This window comes from Tasmannia lanceolata, unplaced genomic scaffold (assembly GCF_043159265.1).
Source record: "Tasmannia lanceolata isolate RefF3 unplaced genomic scaffold, GAP_Taslan_0.1 ptg000029l, whole genome shotgun sequence".
NCBI lineage: Eukaryota > Viridiplantae > Streptophyta > Magnoliopsida > Canellales > Winteraceae > Tasmannia > Tasmannia lanceolata.
Genome location: NW_027518706.1, coordinates 7,256,606 through 7,280,854, shown reverse-complemented (window position 1 = coordinate 7,280,854; position 24,249 = coordinate 7,256,606). Strand labels below are relative to the sequence as shown.

At 37.1% G+C, this 24,249-nt stretch overlaps 1 protein-coding gene across 11 annotated transcripts; it reads right to left on the bottom strand.

Moving 5' to 3' along the window:
- Positions 1-1,784: 1,784 nt before the first annotated feature.
- On the bottom strand, positions 1,785-19,656 carry LOC143858914 (uncharacterized). 11 transcript variants are annotated; one of them, XR_013239078.1, is made up of 9 exons: positions 19,553-19,656; positions 19,224-19,330; positions 18,998-19,136; positions 17,490-18,079; positions 16,967-17,136; positions 15,599-16,477; positions 14,706-15,322; positions 14,575-14,617; positions 1,785-2,021 (listed from the first exon to the last, which is right to left on the bottom strand). XR_013239078.1 is itself a non-coding variant. In XM_077369606.1 (8 exons), exons 5-8 carry the CDS (start codon positions 17,119-17,121, stop codon positions 1,932-1,934), a joined length of 408 nt encoding a protein of 135 aa, XP_077225721.1. In that variant the 5' UTR covers positions 17,122-17,136; positions 17,490-18,079; positions 18,998-19,136; positions 19,224-19,330; positions 19,553-19,656; the 3' UTR covers positions 1,785-1,931. The 11 variants fall into 11 exon arrangements, 3 of the variants coding, with proteins under 3 accessions (XP_077225721.1, XP_077225722.1, XP_077225723.1); XR_013239077.1 differs by having other exon boundaries at positions 14,706-16,477; XR_013239079.1 differs by having other exon boundaries at positions 14,706-16,477; positions 16,967-17,052.
- Positions 19,657-24,249: the final 4,593 nt, after the last annotated feature.

Below are 24,249 nucleotides of genomic sequence, written 5' to 3'. Positions count from 1 at the left end.
TACTTCATTTGCAGGGGTCACTGGTTTTAGCCTTTTGGTATGTCTATGGGTTTCTTATCTTTTTCCCATACATTGATTTGATTAACTTCCATTAATAGTTGGTGCCCTTTTCATCTATTTCCCTATTTCAATGATGTTTTATCATGAAAGATTCAATTGATTGAAAGTTTTTTTAGAAATACCCATCTCAAGATAGCATCACTTTTACTCAATGTTGGCATTCTTTTTTATTGATGTTTTCTCTGTTGGTATTCTTTTTTATTGATGTTATTCAATGTTGGTTTTCTTTTTTTATTGATGGTTTCTCTGTTGGTTTTCTTTTATTGATGGTATTCTTTGTTGGTATTCTTTTCTCTTGAAGTTTTATCCTGAAAGATTCAATTGATAGAAGGTTTTTTTCAGAAATACCCATCTCAAGATATCATCTCTTTTACTCAATGTCAGCATTCTTTTTATTGATGGTTTCTATGTCTATTGGTTTTCGACCATGAATACTCATGAAGAAGAAAGCTCATCTGTAGGAAAAATATCATGAACTCTTCCATATCCTTAACTGTTTAGATTGAGATAATGGAGGTATTATCTATTGGGAGTTTACCTCAAAGAAATTTATTAGGAACTCTTCCAAAATCTTTACTATTTAAATTATCATGACATTTCATCTATCATTTTGCATTTTTCACAGGGAAGTTCAAGGAAGCCAGTATGAACCAATGGTATAAAAAAGATTTAATTTCTTTTCTATCCAACCACTTAAATGTCCCCTAGAAGATTCACTGAAAGAGACGACTTCAAAGCCAAGGGACAATCCAGTCTAGGATGCTGTTTACATCAGTAATTTAGATTGGTATTGTTGTACATTGTGCTGAGAAGGATGTGTTTTGTTTGAAACATACAGACCCTTATCCTATTCCTGAGATTCAAAATCCTTTCCTCTTTGTTATTTTAATAGTGAAGTCTTTGGTTTTGGAAAATTATAATAGAAAAAGGGTCATGCTGAATGACATTTCACAAATCCTTGAAAACTAAGACACTGAATTCTTAATCGTTATTTTCCCTAACTTTCATTTTTCCTAATGAAGAGTACGCTCTATTTCTCACAAAGTCCTTGGTAGCTGAACCACTTTCTAGTTCTCATTCTGTGCGCATTTCTCAAAAATTGAAGTCTTTATAGATTTTAACTCTCTAAAGTCTAGACACTTAAATGCCGAATCAAGTCTCATGCTCTTTGTTAAATTAGGTTATTTGGATATCCCACACTCAAAACCCTTTGAAACTGAAGCAGATTTAGATTTCTCATTTCACTCATTTCTTTCTGTTAGAAGAGAGTATAGTGATCATGTAAACTGCCATAGCTAAAGTTTGAGATACTATAAAACTATTTGGGAGACTCCCAACAATTCAAGCCAACAAAGACACATCTTTATTAGCAAAACCAATGGAGGCAAAAGTTCTCATCTCCACAGATACGCACTGTAAAGGAACCCTCCAAGAGGAATGAATATGAAAAAAAGAATTTCTACAAAAATATGCAACCTTCCATGATGGGGAGCCCATCCCCTTGTCCTATTTGATAACATTGTGGGAACCCCTCATTGATGAGCATATACTAGCAAAGCCAATGCAAACATGGCATTCCATATCTCAAAGCTTTTGCTGTCACTGTTATCAAATCTGAAGTTCTCAATACTCTTAATTAGATTCCTTCTATCTCCACAACAGCACCACATGTTGATAGAGGGTTACTCTACGTACATGCAAGGCTAGCAATAACAAAACCATGCTTAACTAAACTCAACAACTAAATTCCATTCCATCCATTAAAGTCAACCATTAAACAAATTAAACATTGAGTGTCAAACTCTCTCACTCACAACCCATAATAAATAATAATAAAAGATTGAAGTATAATTTGTCCACCACTTGCTTACCTAAACAACTAGATGTGAAACAAAATAAAAGAAGGCCCTAATTGTGGATTTCTTGGTACTCCGCTTCAGGTTGGAGTCAATCTTCTTGACCTGAAATTTGTTAAACCACGGGTGAGCTAAAACTCGATTGTGAGTAATAAAGACTGCACTAACAGATGATAAAGCAATTGACGGAAAATAATAAGATCAAGGCATGATCCATATACGAACAAGCATGGCTCCAAAACATCAAGCACATTCAAGCAGAGTTCTTTTAGTTAAAGAAAATCGAAATAGGTGTCAAATCTGAATTCAATATAGGATTCGATAATTCTTGGATACACAGTTGCTTAGTTTACTAATTTCGATAAATCAAAATGTTTCAGTGTATTATGCATTCCCCACTGGGGGTCCAGAATTTGGCCTAATGGTATCTAGCTGCCAACGTATTATGCATTCCCCGAAGGCATAAGGGTCCAAGAATAAACTAGCATTCCAAGAATTCAATAGTCAATAGTTCAATAATCATGGCATAGAGCTCAATGATTCAATGGTTAAGGGACTCCGAAGAATCAACAAATTCAATGATTTCAGGATCGAAAGTAAATTCGATAGTTCAATAGTTTAATAGGAGTTCAAAAGCACAAGGCTCAAGGTTGTGTCCAATAAAGAGTATAAAAGGCTATACTCAACAGATGTCAAAATTGGTTCAAATTCAAATTCGATTGAACAAATAGCAAAGCTCCAAAAGGTTCTTACAATATAACCCGTTAGTATAACCCGTACTACTCATCTCGATCAGATTCTGAAGTTGTCTTTTGATCGGCCGTTCAATCACCTACATATGAGGTTCACAAAATCAATGTCATATATATTTTTTTACTCTAAATGAGTCAGACCTTACTCATACATCGTTTCTATGGAATTCCTATAAGGGCCTTAAAGTTCTGACTAGATAGTCTTCAAAAATTCATAACTCCTTCCATTCAACTCCGATTTGCGCAATGTTGGATCCGATGGATTCATAACGACGAGACGTATCCACCAAACCCACTCTCGCAACTCAAATCTTATCAGATCAAGGATGTAAAATATATGTGGGTTTTTTTTATCAAAACCTTCCAAAACGCACTATTCCAAACATATGATCTAGATCTTGGATACGATGAAGATTACTAAAACAAGATGAATCCTTCGAAAAAACCAAAGATCAGACGTCGTATTAATCAAAACGAAAACTCAATTTTAGTCAACCCAACCCTTGTTTTAGAATCCTTAGCAAACATACGAACAATCGAAACAAGATTCTTACCTCAATTTGTGTCAGAAAGCACTTGTTCTTGATCCTCTCCTCTTTCTCCTTGTAGATCTCTCTTTCTCTCCAACTGTAGCAAGAATTAGGGTTGCTTTTAGTTTCCCTATTCTCCCAAAACTTATATTTATAGGTCTAAAAAGAAAAGCCCTAATTAAACTTTAATTATTTTTGGCAAAAATGCCCTCCACTAAAGGGGTGGACAAAATTAGAAAGGGGGGCATTTTCAGGATATTATATTCTACCCTCCTTACAAAAATTTCGTCCTCGAAATTTGCTTATCACGTACCTGAGTCCTCGAATAGAAATGGATATTCGGTTTTCATCTTTTCTTCTAATTCCCAAGTAGCTTCACGCTCCGAGTGATTTTGCCATCGAATCTTTACGTAAGGAATGGTGCGTTTTCGTAAAACTTGATTCTTTCGGTCCACAATTCGAATAGGTCGCTCTTCATATGATAAATCTGCTCTCAACCGTACCGGTCGTAGTTCGATTATATGGTTAGGATCCGATACATACTTCCATAGCATAGACACATGAAACACACTATGAACACTTGCTAAGGAAGGAGGCAAGGCTGATCTGTATGCCACTGCTCCAACTTTCTCCAAAATCTCAAAAGGTCCGATGTATCTGGGACTAAGCTTTCTGCGGATTCCAAATCGCATCACCCCTCCAGTGGGTGACACTTTTAACAGAACTTTGTCTCCAGCCTGAAATTCCAACTCCCTTCTTCGAACATCGGCGTAACTTTTCTGTCTACTCTGAGCTATTCTAAGATGCTCCCGAATTACTTGTATTTTATCAATTGCTTGATGAACTAACTTGAGTCCCAAAATCTCTCTTTCACCAACATCGTCCCAGCATATAGGCAATCTACACTTTCTACCATACAATGCTTCAAACGGTGCCATCTGAATACTTGCTTGATAGCTGTTATTGTTATGATATTTTCCTCTTAATATAAATAATATGGCGTACCTGTTTACTGATTTCTGTGAAAAACAGAAAGAATAGATGATTAGTATAACCTTTTCGATGCGGCGAGTTGAGGCACGGACTAGGTCGCTCTCTTTAAGGTGATTTTGCGCCTCTGCGGAAAACCCTCCGGTGCAACAGATCCGAACGCAATCACCCCCAGGATACAACAGCCCGACGCACCGTCGCTATCTATCTGAAGTGCACAATCAGATAGATCCGAACCAAACAGCGAACACTCCGAATGCCCAACAAATAAAACAGAACAGAGAAAAGAAAACAAAAATAACAGAAAGGAAACTGTTCTGTTTTTGCAAACGACTCAATAGAGATGGAAAAACAAATCAGCAGAGATGAAAGGCTCGTCTATTTGTTTAAAGAGAGATTCTAAAACAGATGTAAGAACTGTTTTTCAAGACGTTGGAAACAATCTCTTTTTATAGAGAAAACGTGTCTGTTGAAGACACCTCTTTAAAACAGAAGAGACACCTTTTTTAAAAACGGAAGAGACACCTTTTTAAAAAACGTCATTTAAAAAATTGCCGTTACTTAAGAGGGTTGTAACGGTTGGATTAAGTTAAAACTAAAGAGACATGACCGTTGGATTTATAAATAAAAAATCCGTTTAGAAAACCCAACCCAACCCAACCCAACACAGACACACACACACACCCGCACCCGCGCCCCGACACGGCACGGCACGGCACGGCTCGGCTCGCGCGCGCGCGTGTGTGTGTTTTTTATTTATTTGATCTTGTTCTTTGTAAAACACCAAAGGCAAACAAATTGAATGCCCTTGAAAGGCTCAAGCCTTTGCTCAACACTCCCTCTTATATGGATGGGAGAATTTTTCTCAACTTCCCATCTTGGACTAAACTTTTAAGAGGTAAGAGAGCTACCTTCAAAAGTTTAAATGATATTGGTGGGAAAGTACAAGAGAATAGAATCAATTTGAAAATTTCAAATTTTGGGTGGGAAATTCAAAAGCAAAAAAGAATCTTTTTCAAAAGCAAATGTTTCTTTCATTTTTAGTATTTAAAATACTAACAATCCCCCACTTATTTTAATAGAAAAAAATATTAGTAAAACTTAATGCTGGGCAATCAGCAGAGTATCACGTATAATAAAGGTGACTATGTCTTGAACCTTTACTTAGTGTAAGTGCTTTCTAACTGTAAGGAATTGATAGTGACTATGTCTTGAACTACAATCCTTGGGTACAGAGAGACGTGCACCACACACATGATACTAAAGTGTTCAATTGGTTCCAAAAAGCTCGCACATTACGGCCATGTGCTACATCCCAGTTTCCATGTAAGCATAAGAGAATAAGCTCTTGTCTCTTTTGGAAGCGGCCCACTTCCGCGCTAACATGTAGGTGAGTCTATCAAGGATGCTCCTGTAGCCTATACATCCCACTCATACGAGCTATAGATCTCATTAAGAGTAATAACTCAACCTTCCAAACGCTTCAGGATATCATGCTTGAGTTACACCATAGGGATGGACTTTGAGATAAACTTGAAAATAGCATGATCGTCCACAAGTTACACTACGACTCGTTTTTCCCATTGAAAACCTAGTTCTTGGGATCTCCAGTCCCTAGGTTGGGTGTCCATCATAGGTAACTATTTACAAATGAGCTTTAGTCCCATCCCCCTCGATGTATTGCAGATTTTCTCCCTTGACAAGGCCTTAGTTAAGGGATCTGCCAAATTATCACCAGATCTCACAAAGTCAATCGTGATTGATCCATTAGAAATCAATTCTCTCACAGTACTATGTTTCCGGCGTATCTGTCGCGACTTTCCATTATAGTACTTATTATGTACTCTTCCAATAGCAGCTGTGCTGTCACAGTGAATCAAAATAGCGGGAACAGGTCTTTCCCAAATAGGTATATCAGATAAAATATTTCTCAACCAACTAGCCTCTTCACATGCAGAGGTTAGTGCAATCAACTCAGATTCCATAGTGGACTGAGCAATAATAGTCTGTTTCTTGGATCTCCAAGAAACTGCACCACTACCAATAGTAAATACATACCCAGTGGTAGCCTTGGAATCTTCTGACAAAGTATTCCAATCGGCATCACTGAAACCCTCTAGAACAGCAGGAAACCTATGGTAGTGAATCCCATTATTAATGGTTCGTTTGAGGTATCTCATGACTCGTGATATAGCATTCCAATGTTCTATACTTGGATTACTAGTATATCTACATAATATGCCTATCGCATATGCTATATCAGGTCTGGTACAGTCTGTAGCATACCTTAAACTACCAATAATACTAGCATACTCTTTTTGATTAACACTATCACCTTCATTAGAATACAATCTAATACTAGGATCAAAAGGAGTACATACTGGATTACAATCAAAGTACTTATACTTTTTAAGTATCTTTTCTATATAATGGGACTGGTCTAAAGATATACCACTATCAGATCTTGTAATTTTAATCCCTAAAATTACATTTGCTTCTCCTAGATCTTTCATATCAAAGTTTTGTTTTAATAGATTTTTGGTTTGTTTAACTATTTCCAAGTTAGAACCAAAAATTAAAAGATCATCAACATACAAGCAAATAATAATACAATAAGTATTAATATACTTATAATATATACACTTATCACTTTCATTGATTTTAAAACCATTTGATATAATGATATTATCAAATTTTTCATGCCACTGTTTTGGTGCTTGTTTAAGTCCATACAGTGACTTCACCAACTTACATACTTTATTTTCTTGACCTGGAGATATGAAACCACTAGGTTGGTCCATATATATCTCCTCTTCTAGATTACCATTTAAGAAAGCAGTCTTTACATCCATTTGATGAATTACCAGATTATGGATTGCAGCCACTGCAATCAAAACTCTAATAGATGTAATCCTAGTAACCGGAGAGTATGTATCAAAGAAATCTATATTTTCTTTTTGCCTAAAGCCTTTAGCAACAAGCCTAGCTTTATATTTGTCTATGGTTCCATCTGGTTTCAATTTTCTTCTAAGAATCCATTTACACCCTATGGTCTTAAATCCTGGTGGTAAATCTACTAATTTCCAAGTCTGGTTTGACATCAGAGACTCCATCTCATCATTGACAGCTTCTCTCCAAAAGTCAGCATCTGACGAGGACAAAGCTTCCTCTAAAGAAGAAGGATCTCCCTCCAAACTAAAGACATAGAAATCAGAGCCAAAATTCTTGGCTATTTTGGATCTTTTACTTCTCCTAGGTTCAATTTCTACTTCAGGGTTTACCTCAATCCTAGGCTCGGTGCCCCCACTATCTCCAATAGTCACGGTACCCCCACTATGTCTAGATTTAAAAGGAAATTTATCTTCAAAGAATTCAGCATCCACTGACTCTATTATTACACTATTATTTAGGTCTAAAAACCTATATGTTTTGCTTGTAAGAGAGTAACCCATAAAGGCACACTCTATGGCTCTACTTCCTATTTTGGGTCTCTTAATATTAGAAAGTCTTACATAAGCTAAACATCCCCAAACTCTAAAGTAACTCACATTGGGTTTCCTATTTTTCCAAAATTCAAAAGGTGAGACTTTAGTTTTGTAATTAGGAATTCTATTAAGAACATAGCAGGAAGTTAGAATTGCTTCTCCCCATAAGTTAGAAGGGGCTCCTGAACTTAGGAGTAAAGCATTCGTAAGTTCCACTAGTGTTCTATTTTTCCTTTCTGCAACCCCATTTGAAGCGGGAGAGTAAGGAGCGGTTGTTTCATGTATAATTCCTAATGACTTAACAAAGTCAGTGAATTCTAATGATTCATATTCACCTCCTCTATCACTTCTTAGTCTCTTAATCTTCCTATTGAATTGGTTCTCTACTTCTAATAGGTATTCCTTAAACATTTTTAAGGCTTCACTCTTATGTCTAATTAAATAAATGATTGTATACTTAGAAAAATCATCTATAAAGGTTATAAAGTATCTTTTACCACTACGGGTCAAGATACCGTCTAACTCACAAATGTCACTATGAATTAAGTCTAAAAGTTCTGAATTCCTTTCAACACTTTTGAAAGGCTTTCTAGAAATTTTAGCCTTACTACATATTTCACATTTGTTAAATTCTTCTAAGACTACTTTAGGAATCATACCTAATACACTCATGTTATGTACATATTTCCTATTTATATGACACAACCTAGCATGCCATGAATTAACAGAAGAAAGCATGTAAACAGAAGAATCACTTTCATTCATTATTTCAACATTCAGTTTGAACATTCCATCACATGCATATCCTTTACCAACAAAGGATCCAAACTTGGTTACAACATACTGGTCAGACTCTATGGTTTGTTTAAAACCAGCCTTGTTAAGAAGAAAACCAGAAACTAAGTTCTTCCTCATGTCTGGAGTATGAAGAACATCCTTCAGTATCACTTTCCGCCCTGAAGTGAAGCAAAGTTCAACGTCCCCAACACCGAGTACCTTTATTGTATGCGAGTCCCCTAGAAGCACCTTCTTCTCATTATCTGCATGAGCATACGTCTTGAACCACTTCCTGTCAAAACACACATGACGGGACGCACCAGTGTCGACCCACCACCCTTCAGATCCTCCAACGATATTCACTTCAGTGATCATAGCCACAAGTGGCTCTTCTATCACGTTGGCTTGAGGGATTGGTGCAGTCTTCTTACGTCGACACATCCGTGCAATATGACCCTTGAGCCCACAAATATAGCACACAATTTTGGAATAGTCATTCTTTCCAGAAGTTGTGTTTTGGTTCGGACGCTTGAAGGTACCTCGGTTTTGGTTCTGTTGCTTTTTCTTCAACTTCTTTTTGGGCTTCAGATTCACTTGCGGTTTCTGATTTTGGTTCTTAACTTCAGAAATGGCATTCACATTAGTTACAATTTCAGTATTCCCTTCTTTCTTATCTTGGTTACGGTTTTCTTCTTCGATCCGAAGACGAACAAGAAGACCTTCCATAGATAATTCCTTAGTTTTATGAAGAAGGGAATTTCTGAATTCTTTCCAAGAAGGAGGTAATTTGTCAATCACGGCTGCAACTTGAAATTGTTCACTAATAGTCATTCCTTCCGCAAGAATGTCGTGAACAAGTTTTTGCAACTCGTGGGTTTGAGAAATCACCGTCTTCTCATCCACCATGTAATATCTAAAATACTTGCTAACCGCATATTTTTTAGACCCAGCCTCTTCCGTATCATACTTCTTCTGTAAGGCTTCCCAAAGTGTCATGGAATCCTTACAGTCACTATAAAAATCGTATAATTCGTCGGATAGGCAATTGAGAATAAAGTTTTGGCATAGGAAATCAGAATCTGTCCAGTTCTTTTTCAAAGTAGATCTAACTGGTTCAAGTTCTGATCGCCAAGGCTTTGGGTCTTCCAAAACATGGGCTACTTTCTTGGTGGATAAATAGAAAAACATTTTCTTCTTCCATCTCTTAAAATTAGCACCACTAAATCGAAAAGGCTTATTCGGATTTGAGGAATCCGATATAATCTCGTCATGGGATGCCATATTTTAGAAAGAGGAAAACAGAAACGAAAATCACCTTAAAATTGTTATGATATTTTCCTCTTAATATAAATAATATGGCGTACCTGTTTACTGATTTCTGTGAAAAACAGAAAGAATAGATGATTAGTATAACCTTTTCGATGCGGCGAGTTGAGGCACGGACTAGGTCGCTCTCTTTAAGGTGATTTTGCGCCTCTGCGGAAAACCCTCCGGTGCAACAGATCCGAACGCAATCACCCCCAGGATACAACAGCCCGACGCACCGTCGCTATCTATCTGAAGTGCACAATCAGATAGATCCGAACCAAACAGCGAACACTCCGAATGCCCAACAAATAAAACAGAACAGAGAAAAGAAAACAAAAATAACAGAAAGGAAACTGTTCTGTTTTTGCAAACGACTCAATAGAGATGGAAAAACGAATCAGCAGAGATGAAAGGCTCGTCTATTTGTTTAAAGAGAGATTCTAAAACAGATGTAAGAACTATTTTTCAAGACGTTGGAAACAATATCTTTTTATAGAGAAAACGTGTCTGTTGAAGACACCTCTTTAAAACAGAAGAGACACCTTTTTTAAAAACGGAAGAGACACCTTTTTAAAAAACGTCATTTAAAAAATTGCCGTTACTTAAGAGGGTTGTAACGGTTGGATTAAGTTAAAACTAAAGAGACATGACCGTTGGATTTATAAATAAAAAATCCGTTTAGAAAACCCAACCCAACCCAACCCAACACAGACACACACACCCGCGCCCCGCCCCGACACGGCACGGCACGGCACGGCACGGCTCGGCTCGGCTCGGCTCGGCTCGGCTCGGCGCGCGCGCGCGTGTGTTTTTTATTTATTTGATCTTGTTCTTTGTAAAACACCAAAGGCAAACAAATTGAATGCCCTTGAAAGGCTCAAGCCTTTGCTCAACACTCCCTCTTATATGGATGGGAGAATTTTTCTCAACTTCCCATCTTGGACTAAACTTTTAAGAGGTAAGAGAGCTACCTTCAAAAGTTTAAATGATATTGGTGGGAAAGTACAAGAGAATAGAATCAATTTGAAAATTTCAAATTTTGGGTGGGAAATTCAAAAGCAAAAAAGAATCTTTTTCAAAAGCAAATGTTTCTTTCATTTTTAGTATTTAAAATACTAACAGTTATTATAGGAAAACTCGACTAAGGGTAGGTGATGATCCCAAGAACCCTTAAAATCTAAGGCGTAGGCTCTAAGCATATCTTCTAAAATCTGAATACTCCTTTCTGATTGTCCGTCAGTCTGAGGGTGAAAAGTTGTACTAAAATCAAGTGAAGTTCCCCATCTCATGATACAAACTTCGCCAAAAATGTGACACAAAACGGCTATCCCTGTCTGACACAATGGAAATCGGTGCTCCATGCAATCTAACAATTTCCTTAACATATAATTTAGCCAAATCATCAGGGGTCGTACCAGTCTTGATCGGTAGAAAGTGGGCAAACTTGGTTAATCGATCTATTACCAAACTATTTCATTGTCACTTTTTGTCTTAGGAAGTCCAGAAACAAAATCCATAGAAATTCTTTCCCATTTCCATTTTGGAATGAGTAAAGGTTGCAACAGCCCTGCCGACCTCTGATGCTCTCCTTTCACTTGTTGACAAGTCAAACATTGAGATACATAAGTAGCTATCTCTCTTTTCATGTTGTTCCAGCAGAAATTTCTTCACAAATCACGATACATTTTCGTACTCCCTGGGTGAATCGAATAGTGTGAACTGTGAGCTTCTTTCTAGATTTCTAACTTCAAATCAGGGTTGTTTGGTACACAAATTCAATTTCTACATCTGAGGGAACCATCTGAATGGGTCTGAAAATCTGACTCTACATCCGATACCAATCTGTCTTTAATTTTCTGTAACTGCGGATCGTCGGCTTAGGAAATTCTAATCATCTCCAATAAGGTTGGTTGTACTTGCAACGCTGCAATTTGGGTTTGATTTACCCCACAAAAGATACCAATATCCAACCTTCTTAAGTCTTCTAGGATAAGAGCCTGAGAAGTAATCAATGTAGCTAAGTTTCCAGAAGATAGCTAATGGTCAAATCATAATCTTTCAAAAGTTCCAACCATCTGCGTTGTCTCATGTTCAATTCTTTCTCAGTAAACAAATATTTCAAACTTTTATGGTATGTGAAAATTTCACAAGTTTCCCCATAAAGATAGTGCCTCCAAATTTTCAATGCAAAGACTACGGCCGCCGATTCTAAATCATGGGTAAGGTAGTTTTCCTCATAAGGTTTGAGCTGACGCGATGCGTAAGCAACTACCTTACCCTCTTGCATCAATACACATCCCAATCCTTTCATAGAAGCATCACTACACACCACAAATCCTTTACCACTAACAGGGAGGGTAAGAATAGGTGCAGAAACTAGTCGATTGAAATACAGATATTATAGGTTACCATGGAAAGAAAGTTTTAATAATACGAGAAAATAATTCAGCAGTTAAGCACAATTTGTAGTGCAAGATAACGTAAGGACAATGCGTAAATGTGACAAATTTTCAATTACTAAAATCTATTAATAAGCTTTAGAACCCATCTAAAACACACACGTGACATTGAAATGGTCTCTTGTTATTTTTTTGAAATGTTTCTTTAATACTAGAATTTTATTGTACAAAAAGGAGAAGCCCAATGGCTGATGTGGCCAAGATCCATACAACAAAAAATATAAAAAAGCAAAAGTGGTATATATATATATAGGGAAATCAAACAAGACGGGATGACTAAACCTGGTTGTTATTGGACATAATAATATTTTAATTTAGTTTTATTTGCAAATGTTACATCAATTAGAAATCCGAACGAAATGACTGAGATGGTTGAAACGTTTCACCCCGGTCGCCAAAATAAAACAGCAAACGAAACGAATTTTACAACTTAGCTCTCACTTCTTTGGTTGAGATCAGAGTACACTATTTCCCTTTTTCTAGCTCTCTCACACCTCTTGGACATCACTTGTAGCCAAACGACCATAGCACAAGCCCGGCATGCCACCTCAGATACGGATCCCATCTTTTTTACTTTCCTAATCTACCTCTACATTCCCACCCCTTTAAACCTTTCTCTTTATCTCTTACTCTCTTTCACATTATCATTCCTAACTCTTGTCACCCTATCACTCGACCCTAGTCTAGTTAGCCACTATCACTTCCTTACACATTAGGTATTGTTGTGGCCATAGATATACGAATCTTCTTTTCAAGACATATTTGACTGACATTTGACTTCTTTCATTCATTGGTTAGCTGATTTCTTTATGGAATTATTATATGGCATTAGTTTGGGTTGATCGTAGTTGTAAAGTCGTTTCATTCTGGACATGTAAAGTCATTTAAGTAAACGTCTCCAGAGGGCCCAAACGGAACGACTAAACCAATATGGGCGTGGTCTGAAGGACTGGAGCTGTGTAGGAAACAAATACTTAAGCCTGATCCAGTGTAGTGAAGGCCCTCTCCCGAGCGACCGCACGGAACGACTAAACCATAGGGTGCAGGAGTAGGAAAACCTATTCCGGACATGTAAAGTCATTTAAGTAAATGTCTTTACTATTTTTATTGTCCACTTAGTTAAGATTTACATGTAAATAACGGAATACCCCCCATTTGGATCTAATAAAAATAGTTTCAAGACACAAATCTAAAGGATAAAAAGTCAACTCTCCAGCTAGAGTACAAATTTCAGAAAAAAAATCAGGTCAAATAAAAAATGTTAACTTCCAAAAGGCGAGGTATTTTTCTAATTTTAAAAATTCATAAATTCTATCATGTCCAAACATTATTAAATCCCAAATGTCTGGTAAAAAAATCTCGTAATTTGGACTCCAAATTTTTTTCATCTTGTCAGGCACTGGTGAACAGTCAACACAAGCATTTTAGCTGATTAATAGTGATTTTTCTTTAAGTAGATATTGGATCTTTTACATATTTGGTTCATTTAGTTGTAGCGAAACGAAAAGTTTCGAACGAAATCGGAACATAACGACCGAAACGCACCGTCCTGATGACCAAAACGAAATGGTCACCGGGACGAAATTGACAACTAAGGGGTTGATTTATTTTGTGTTTGATAAAAGGGATTCTAAAGCTTCGAATTTCCATGAAAACTCCGTCTTTGATTACAATGTTATGTTTAATCTGATTTGGGAATGTATGTTGCCAGCTTTATTGAACTGAAACCTCATTTTATTATGCAAATAGTTCAAAAATTATCTTATGAACGCTCAATTTGTCATTTGATTCTAACTTAAGAGTTCTTTGTTTAGTTCATCTACATGATGAAGACGATCATCACCATAGTAGTAGTTTTCAAGTATTTTTTGACTGGGATCTTTCTTAATTTGCTACATCATGCTTTATAGCTAGGCTAATCATAGGTAGAAGGAGAACTGAGGGATATTTGGGTTTTTGAAGACAAACACATTTCCTGAAAATCTATCTAGTGGGTTTCAAACCGATCCGAGCAATCGAATAGACACATGACCATAACACCTTAAAAATACATGTCTACAAACCCATATCAAGGAAGAACATTATTCAATGTGTGCTAGGGACTAGATATCGCAAGTTCTGAAGTAATTTACTTTATTGGAAAAGTGGCAACCACATAGAAAAGAGGAAACATGACATCAGCTCCCCTTTATTCATTATTCAAAACCTTGTATGAGTATAAGGTCCATATTTCTAATATAATTTTAGAATTTTTAGTAAATGCACCATCACTTCAAAGATTGACAACAAATTATTGACAAGATAATACATTTATTGCTACATCCAAACGTAAAAGATAATAGGAAAAATAAATATACCTGCTTATTTGTTTTTCCTATATCACCTGTTCCATCCATAAATCTGTAAAATACAGGTAGATATAAGAAAAAAAGCATTGTCTCTTTCTTCAGGTATTATGTTAGAATGAAGGATGCAAACAAAAGCTTACCTAATACTCAGACCCTTGTCTCTAAGAGGATGAGGTCTGCAATTCAGCCAATCGCGACAATTAAGCATAAATATTAGGCCGTTAGCAGGTTTGTGACAGCTTTGCAACCTTAGCTTGGGCCTATGATGATGGTCAAAGCTTGCATTGGAAGAAGACATTGAAGGAAATGACTTTCACAAACATGACCTTAAAGAATGCAGATCAGAACAGATTTAGGATGAAGGCACAAAAGAAACGCCTAAAAGTGCGTTAGGGTTACTCAGAAAGAGCAAGGATGAGAAGAAACTAGGGTGTGGCTGAGCGGGTTGCGAGCCTTACCGAGCTTGACGACATTGATAGGAGATTCGATAGAGATTGTCGGAGACAAATATGAGAAGATCTCCCAAATAGATATGATAATGGCACCTAGGATCGGGTCCTAGGGTAAGACAAATGGTGGGAAATTGAGGTTGGGGAAGATGATTTTGATTCGACCCAGGGAGGGTTAGATGGAGATGGTGAACCGGATCTTGAGGGAGATGGGGATTCTAGAGGCAGTGGATGATAGATCTAGTGGTGATGAAGGGGGAAACTAGGGTTTATAACCTGTTATCTTACGAAATTACAAATATGCCCCTCTAAAAAAAATAGTACTCTTTAGGGCAAACATAATTGCTTAAAAATTAACCATTAAACCATGTTCTATAAAGTAAAAGGGACTACATGGCTCCGGTTAAACTCAGAAAAAACATTATTGCGATAGGTGTTTTTGTCAAAAATAAAAAATTAACAACGTTAGAAGGTCTTTCATCGCTATGGACGGGCCCAACGACTGAACTGTTAAAATTCTAATGCCGGGATGATCCCAACCCATAGATAATTTTGGGGGATGGGGATGATTTTTGGGGAAAGGCCTATTTATATTAGGGGACATCAAATGAACGGTTTGGGTATTGGAATAATATGCATGGGATTAGCGAATACAAAGAAGGAGATATGGTAATGGTGAAGTTACAACCTTAGCAATTCAAAGTATTTTGGGGATGCACAAGTTCAGCGTTTGAGCCGATCCCCTAATAGAAGTGTGTTACTAAGAACTCACGATCTACTATTTGTTCGGTCAAGTAGGGTCCTCTGCATACTATTCACCAAACATCATTGTGGAAGACATACGTGGGGCGCAAAGAGCTTGCTCCCTGTCGTGATGTGAACCCACTCATTATTAAAGGAGGGGCCCTCTCAATCATATCGCAATTCGACATAAGATTTTATAGATCCCACTAGGGCGATAGCCGCGCAATGGACAAGAGAATAAAGGGCTTCGAGAGGATACCGCAATTCGACATAAGATTTTATAGATCCCACTAAGGCGATAGCCGCGCAATGGACAAGAGAATAAAGGGCTTCGAGAGGATATCGCAATTCGACATAAGATTTTATAGATCCCACTAAGGCGATAGCCGCGCAATGGACAAGAGAATAAACGGCTTCGAGAGGAGGCTACAAATGTTGCAAAATGAACAGCAAGAGTTCATATAACTCATATTCTTTCCAAACTTTATTGGAGCCAATTTGTTGGAATATCCAAACCGTTCATATGTTGAGTTTCAATGTAAATAGGTTATGCCCCAAAAATCATCTTCAACAGGATGATTCTAACCCTCCAATCTAATACAGCGACATCTCGTAAAAATCCCTGTGTTTCGAAGAGTTAGGATCATCTTAGGGAGATGATTTTTGGGGCAAGGCCTATGTACTATTGTGGAGTAGGTTCAAGAGCTGGCTTGGAAGAGCTGGATAGAGATTAGAAAAAAAGAGTGAGATAAATAACTAAAAGAGGCTTCTTTCAGATCCAAAAATTCCAGATAAGCTAACTAGAGAGCTATTATTCAATGAAACCAAACAAACTAAAATCAACCACTGGAGTACAAACCATAATCTAATTTTGTAGGCTAAGCTCGATACAAACTACATTATGGATCCAAGTTATAATCTACAATCTACATGATAAAAACAAGTACACTGATTTTCCACTTTGCTCCAACTTATATGCAAAATTAACCAACTGACGAACACCTATGTTTGTAAGATCCTGTAGCAAATTTCCTATTAAATATTCATCAATACAATGTTCCAAGAGTCATGTCGGCTGAAACTTGCTAGTTACTAAAGGTATCTTTAAAGAATAAATCCATCATCTATTGATTAATTGAATTTGCCCTTGCTACACTGAATTAATATATATAAGCATTCAATATCTGATAGAATCCACAGCTGCTTACCTAACATTTAGACCCTTGTCTCTAAGAGGAGGTGGTCTGCAGTTGCGCCAATTGAGAGAATCAATCATAAATTTAAGGTCGTTATCCTGTTCATGACAATATTGCAACCTTAGGTCGAGCGTGAAAGCTAGGTAAGACGTTGAAGGAAATGACATCAATCATTACTAGATCTGAAAAATCAAAGATAACAAGGGGTATTTTGTAAGAATACTAGATCAGAAAAACCAATATCAAATGGAGAAAAGATAATATTTAGAATAAAATAAATGGAAGTAAAACTAAAAAGGGAAAATGACTATTTCACAAACAGGACATAAAAAACACAGATCGGAACCGATTTCGTATGAAGACATAAAAGAAACGCCTCAAAAATGCAGATCTACATACTTATATAAAGCATAAGAAATGTTTGAACAGGGCGTTGGACATTTTATAGCATAGAAATTTTGTCACCTGCTGCTGCCCGTAACTATAAGGTCAAGTACATATAAACTTATTAAAAACAAAACAAGGAAGAACTAACATGTAGCAGTGACTACTCGATCCCTTTAAACGTTAAGGGCGTTGGAAGATGGCTGGCCGAGAGTGGTTGGCGAGAAGGTTGAGCTCAGCAGTGGCCAGAACATGGCAGCTACGGCTATGGCACATAGAATGACAGAAAAGACGCGTAACATAGCTTGATAGATCCACACCAGCAAGCCCTCAGCCTGTGTAGTAGAAATTCTCCAGCCAAGTACAGCAAAGACAGGGAGAACGCGTATGAAACAATGGATTTCCATACTCCTGATTCTCTATACAGAAGAATCGACAGTAAAGAAGTTATAGATAGAACAAGTATCATGAGGAGCCAGCGATCAGTTAAATGGGTTGCTTTATAAGAGCAGACGACAGTAACCACAAAGAAGGAGATTAAGACCATGGCATATACGAGAGTTTTCAGTGGCCCATTCTCCGTAGATTTGAATTTTTCCATAAGCGAAGGTAAGTCTGCAGTGAATTTGATGATAAGAGAAAAGATCAGCTGGATCAACATATTCACATCCATTCTCTCTCTCCCTCTCTCTGTTGTAGAAGATTTGAAATCAGTCTTGCTATTTCCTGCCTGTCTGTTGTCTGTTTCAAACAAAAAAGAACAAAAAAATTCATTTCGACGTTAGGTTAGATAAATTAAATAATGATTACAATAAGATAATAAACAGAAAAAAAAATCCTAGCCCTCCTGTGATCTCGTATCCATAGTCAAAGTGGATGCGCTTTAGAAAAACTAGGTGTTCATAACGTGGTATACTTAAATAACCACACCTGAAATCAAGACATGATTATTTAAGGGAAGTGATTTCAGCGCTCCATTGTTTTGATAAACATGCGCTCCACTTGTTTGCCGTTTAGTATTTAAAGTTCTTTAAGTGCTTTTTGAGAACCGTAATATTCCTCTGACAGCCCTTTAAATGATACACAATAAAAATTGGAGCGCATGTTTATCAAAACATTGGAGCGCAGAAATCATTTCCCTTATTTAAACATGAAATAACTTATAAAATAGGGGAGAGCATATGGTTGCATGTCCGCTTCCTTCTTAAGATATCTATTTAATGCTTTATGAGGTAGTTACTTCTTAAGATATCTATTCAATGGGTTTATGAGGTAGTTATAGATAATGTTTCTTTAGAACGTTGACATTAATTTCTTGGATATCAATTTCTAGACTAACAATTAAAGTAGGAACACCTTTCTCCCTACCCTCCTCTTTCTTCCTCCTCCTTGACTCTTACTTCCTCTACTATAATTTCAAGCTTTCTCCTACCCTCCTCTTTCTTCCTCCTTCTTCCTCCTCTTTGTTTGGACTATTACTTCCTCTACTATAATTTCAAGCTTTCACACCTTTTTGGTCCACTTATTCACTTTTTTCCTACCATTTTCAATTCACTTATTCACTCTTTCCCCTTTTTACCTCTTTCCCCTTTTTTGCCTGAGATAATCCTCTCGGCCAAGAAGGATCAGACAGGCTGGAACCAACAATTGAGAAATTACCGGCAAGGAGCGCTCAATTCGCCCGGTCAAGATGCGTTCAATCCCCCCGGCCAAGAAGGCTTCTCCCCATCTTCCTATTCCAACTTTTTTTGGTCGCAAGGAGACATGTTTTCCTATATCACCTGATCCATCCACAAGCCTGTAAAATACATGTAGATATAAGAACAAATCCTTATCTCTTTCTTCTGCAATTATGTGAGAAATAAGAACGCAAACAAAAGCTTACCTAACATTCACACCCTTGTCTCTAAGAGGAGGTGGTCTGCAATTGAGAGAATCAACCATAGCTTTGGAAGAAGACGTTGAAGGAAATGACATCAATCATTACTAGATCTGAAAAATCAAAGATAACAAGGGTATTTTGTAAGAATACTAGATCTGAAAAACCAATATCAAATGGAGAAAAGATAATATTTAGAACAACAAAATAAATGGAAGTAAAAATAAAGAGGGAAAATGATTATTTCACAAACAGGACCCTAAAAAACACACATATCGGAAACGATTTCGTATGAAAACATTAAAGAAACGCCTCAAAAATGCAGATCTACAGACCTGTATAAATCGGAAGAAATGTTTGGAAAGGACGTTGGACATTTGCCAATGACTTGATGAGAGGGTTTACTTAAAAGTTGAAAGAGCATCTTCGGAGGGGTAGGTGAACCTGATTTTTATAACCTATTATATATTGAAATTACAAATATGCCCTTTAGAGGAAATTGGCACACTCAAGGGCAAGCATTATTGCTATGGCGTATGGGTGCTTTTGTCAAGTAATTTTTCGCAGGTACACTGAAATGTAAAGTGTTTCTACGCTCGTGCTCAGGACCACAGGTGGCCCCCCATTTTTTGGGTGATCCAAAGCATTCATTTTAAAGGCCTCAGGGTGTGTACCAAAAATTAGGTCTATAAGATCATCCTAATCCATCAAAACGTGGAGGGAAAAATGAACAGATGTTTGTCCGATATGCTCATTTTTTCCCTCTACAAATGGAAGGGTTAGGATGATCCTATAGACCTGATTTTTTGTAGGCACCCTATTAATGTAGGGGCCTTTCAAACGAATGCTCTGATCACCCCCAAAATGTGGGCCAGCATGAGTTTTATGAGCTCGAGGTCAGAAACACTTTCCTCATTTTTTACTCTATATACCTTATATAATAGTAAGAGAGTTTTTATACTGGGAAATGATAAATGCGCCCCTTTTCATTACTAGGGAGACCCCAGCAGCAGTGTATCTATGACTGAAAAGGGGCTGATGTACTTCACATTTGATGGAATGAAGTGACTTGATTGCCACATGCAATGCAGCTGAGTGTCCCAAGTGATGAAAAGGGGTGCATTTCTCACTTCCCTTTATATGGTGTAAACATGTTTAGACCTGCAATATTCAAAATGTACCATATATCCCACACAATAAGATCATCCCAAGGCCAATTTCATGGGTTACAATGTAAATAGGTTGTGCCCAAGAAAATCATTTCCATAGGATGATCCTAGCCCTACAATCTATAAAACTTTTAATAGATCAGAGGGCTAAGATCATACTATGGAAATGATTTTGTGTGACTACCTATTTTTGTTGTGGCCAGTCAAATGGACAGTTTGGATTATCCTTATGTGCAAAACTATACAATACTTTTTGAAAGAGATGGGATAAAGTGGATACGAGATACATAAAATTAAATGAAAATTGATTTCTCTTCTCTATCACCTCTTTCAAGCCGAAGAATTCCATCATCATTAATAAAACTAGTGTCCTGCTTTGTTTTAAGACCATTGGATCCACATCACTTGTCTCCTTTAAAATAGTACATGAAAATACAAATTAAAGGAGTTATAAATAAAGTTGTGTGGCGTTGATCGAATAAGGCGCATTTGGACTGTCCGAATTGGGAATTAAAATTAGTGTCTGATTCTTTTCCAATCTTTTTTTGGTAGGTAAGCTGGGATTAAACCCCTGACCTCAAAGAACAAAGCCTTAACCAGTGAGCTAGAGGCCAAACCCCAAGTAGGAAAATCTTATTCTCTTCAATTACTGCAATATACACTTTTCTGATTGGCAGCTATGGGCTTTTGAGGAATTGTACTACCCTTTAACAGGTCGCCCTCGGCTAAAACCTACTTTAGCAACGAAGCACGAAAGAGAAGTGGGTAAAGCTTTATATCTACACTCCTTTACAAAAGCAACTTTTTCCAAAAGAAAAGTTTTTCTCTTCCAAACACTTTTAGAAAAACATTTTCCAAAACACTAGATTTTCACCCAAAAAAATCAAGATTTTGAAAATCCAAAATATCTAACAATCTTCTTGTATAACTCAATGCTTGGAGCTTAGAACCACCCACAGCTTTCCACCATTGCAAACAAACTGTTGGTCTTTATGAACAAATGATGAGACACCCACAAAGAGAAAACCCTGTATTAGCTTGGTTGGGATTTTAAAAAAAAAAAGCTGCTGCATTTTGACAGTATCATTCAAAGTCCAAATGAATTGCTAGGTTTTCTTGTCTAATACATACATACACCAACATGCATGTGTTTCACTAGCCACACATAACCACCTAATTTGATATATACACTGGTCCCTTCATTTTTTTGGCTGCTCTGTTTTCTACACAACTAAGTGCAAAAACTTGTGGTGCTTAAACTGTTATTTACTTTCCATGGCGGATCTTTCAATCAGAAAATGAATGTGTTTCATTAGCCACTCATAACCATATGCATGTGTTTCATTAGCCACACATTACCCCCTAATTTGATATATACACCAGTCTTTTCCTCTCTTTTTTGCTGTTCTATTTTCTCCACAACTAACTGCGAAAACTTGTGGTGCTTTGTCTTTTATTTGTTTTCCATGGCAGACCTTTCAATCAGAAATGGATCGTGTGTTGTCGAGAAGTCTTCACCAAAGCCACTTGCAGAGGATTCTGCCATTGCTAAACAGGATTGAGCTGCGCCTGAGGAGTTGTTCACATTGTACTTTCTCTGATTTCGTTTCTGAGTTGCTTTTTTTTTGTAGGAAAGCTGGGATTGAACCTCCCACCTCAGGGTTGAAGAACAAACCCTTCACCAATTGAGCTAGAGGCAAAATCTCTTCTTTCCGAATTACTAGTTTGTATCTTCTGAGTTTTTTTACTAGTTTGTATGCAATCAATACTGTTGATCCTGTAAAACATCATGACTTTGCTCACATGATCTTGGTGACTTGTGAGATTTATGTCTCATGTGTAAGATTATCAACTACAAAAATCAACCGTCAAAGCCCTAGAAGAGGCTTGGTCAAGACTCAAGAGCCCTTTCATCGGACCCAAAATTATCTGATCTGAGTGTTCTCAACAATATTGTGTTTGGGTTCTATCTTCGTAGGAAGGTGGGATCTACTTGGTATGGGAAAAGGATCTTTGTAGTTTGTTTGATATGGGTTGGTGGTAGCTTTTACTGCCACTCCCCTCTCAGGTGTGTTTGTTTGCATGTTTTGATTAAAACTACTGTGGACATTAAAAAAATTGTGCATGTCAAATTATAAATTCGCCCCCATTGTCTAAAGTAGGCCCTACACCCCTAAAAAGGGGTCTAAAAGTTCATTAGTAAGAACTAGCCGCTTGATTTTTGAATGGAATAGATGGTCCACTAAGAAAATGTGAGATCAAACAATGAGATATTTAGACTTTTTGTGCCTTATTTGAGCATATATGGCACAAGTTTATTAAAGAGGGGTAAAAGTTGTTCTTAAATTTAAAAGAAAACACAATGTTGCTTGTTATGATTTTCATTAGACCATATTTGTTTATTGTTTGAAAAATCCATATTGCTATCAACCATTGTGCATCTGAATCCATGACCCTTTTTTACAATTGGAGATGATTTTTGCATAGATTTTGCTGTGCTATATCCTGTTGCAGTCATGCAAATCTTGTGGGTTTTACCAAAGCAAACATAGGTTGATCACTACTACTACATCAAGAAATATGCAGCTGACCAAACCAAATACCATGTACCATAAACAAGAGTTACTGAAAGAAAATCAGCATGTGATTTGATTGTTCCTTTCCTAGCCTACATGTAGAAACAAACAAAACTGAATGAGCTGCAAGTACATTGGAGGGATTCCAAACTCACATCAAGATACATTTGAGCCAAGTGGTAGTAGTAAATGTAAGTAACATCCATTGCACATTGGATTGTCCCTATTAGGGTTCTACCTGAATAGGCTAAGCCATTATTTTTGCTAGCCCTTTCTCTATGGGATGAGATTTCAGTTTGGCAAGTGACTAGGACAATGTGGGTCTTGAGGCGGTCATGACCATAGTTAGCAAAACGTGATTCAGCAGTTCTGGTTCAAAAAATTGTAGTAAAATGAGAAATGTTATCAACACGACTGTATTTTGATGAGGGCACTCCTCACTTTATTAAAAGTACGGTATTGCCCGCACCATAGGATGATCCAAACCGTCCATTAGATGGGCCAGAGTTAAATAGTTTGTGCCCTAAAACTTATTTCCATAGGTTGATCCTAAACCTCCGATCTATAGAGGGTTAGGATCAAATAGGGCGATGATATTTTCACCCCCAGTACGCATGCGCCACCTATTAACGTGATTTGACGCCAAAAAGCATTAAAGTTGCCCTTTGTTCACGTCAAATCACCTTATAAGGGGGCGCATGTGTATTAAGGGGGGTTGAAAATATCATCTCCCTTAAAAAATATTGTAATTTACAAAATATAGGAGTAAAGTTGGAAAGTAGGCCAAAAAAGACGTGTTTAATACGTTTAAAATGTTTTTTAAATGTGTTCAAAACGTTTTCTTTTAACAGCAAACACTTAAAATGAGTTTTAAACAGTATTTAAAAAGTAGGGCGCCTGTCGTTGCAGTCTTAGGATGTGAAGTGAATTCGACCCATTTACAACTAAGTGAAGGGGTGTAGAAGTTGAGCTGTTTCGTAGTGTAAAGGGATAGAAAATTGCAGTGAAATGAAAGTGGATATCATTATCAAAATGAAGAACTCAAGTGTTGTTATTAAAACGAGTCTTCTATTGAACCCACAAACAAAACAAAGAGCATTTTATCAAAAGGGGAGCTAGGGCTGCATTTTTTGACTAAGACTTACATTTTCTTCACCAAACTGACGCCGAAAGAGCAAAGGTTGAAAAACATTGCCACATGGTCCAATAAGATATTGAAAAAGAGAATTTTTTTATTTTTTTTTGGTACCATAGGGTATCCCCACCTCACTTCGTGGGGCGGGACTA

Excerpts from the sequence above, each read along its gene's own strand:
- LOC143858914 (XM_077369606.1), bottom strand. The coding sequence starts at position 17,121 with ATGTCATTTCCTTCAACGTCTTACCTAGCTTTCACGCTCGACCTAAGG. Across the intron at positions 14,618-14,705 it reads GACAAGGGTCTGAGTATTAG|ATTTATGGATGGAACAGGTG; the intron begins GTAAGCTTTTGT and ends TGTATTTTACAG. Across the intron at positions 2,022-14,574 it reads TAGGAAAAACAAATAAGCAG|GTCAAGAAGATTGACTCCAA; the intron begins GTATATTTATTT and ends AACAAATTTCAG.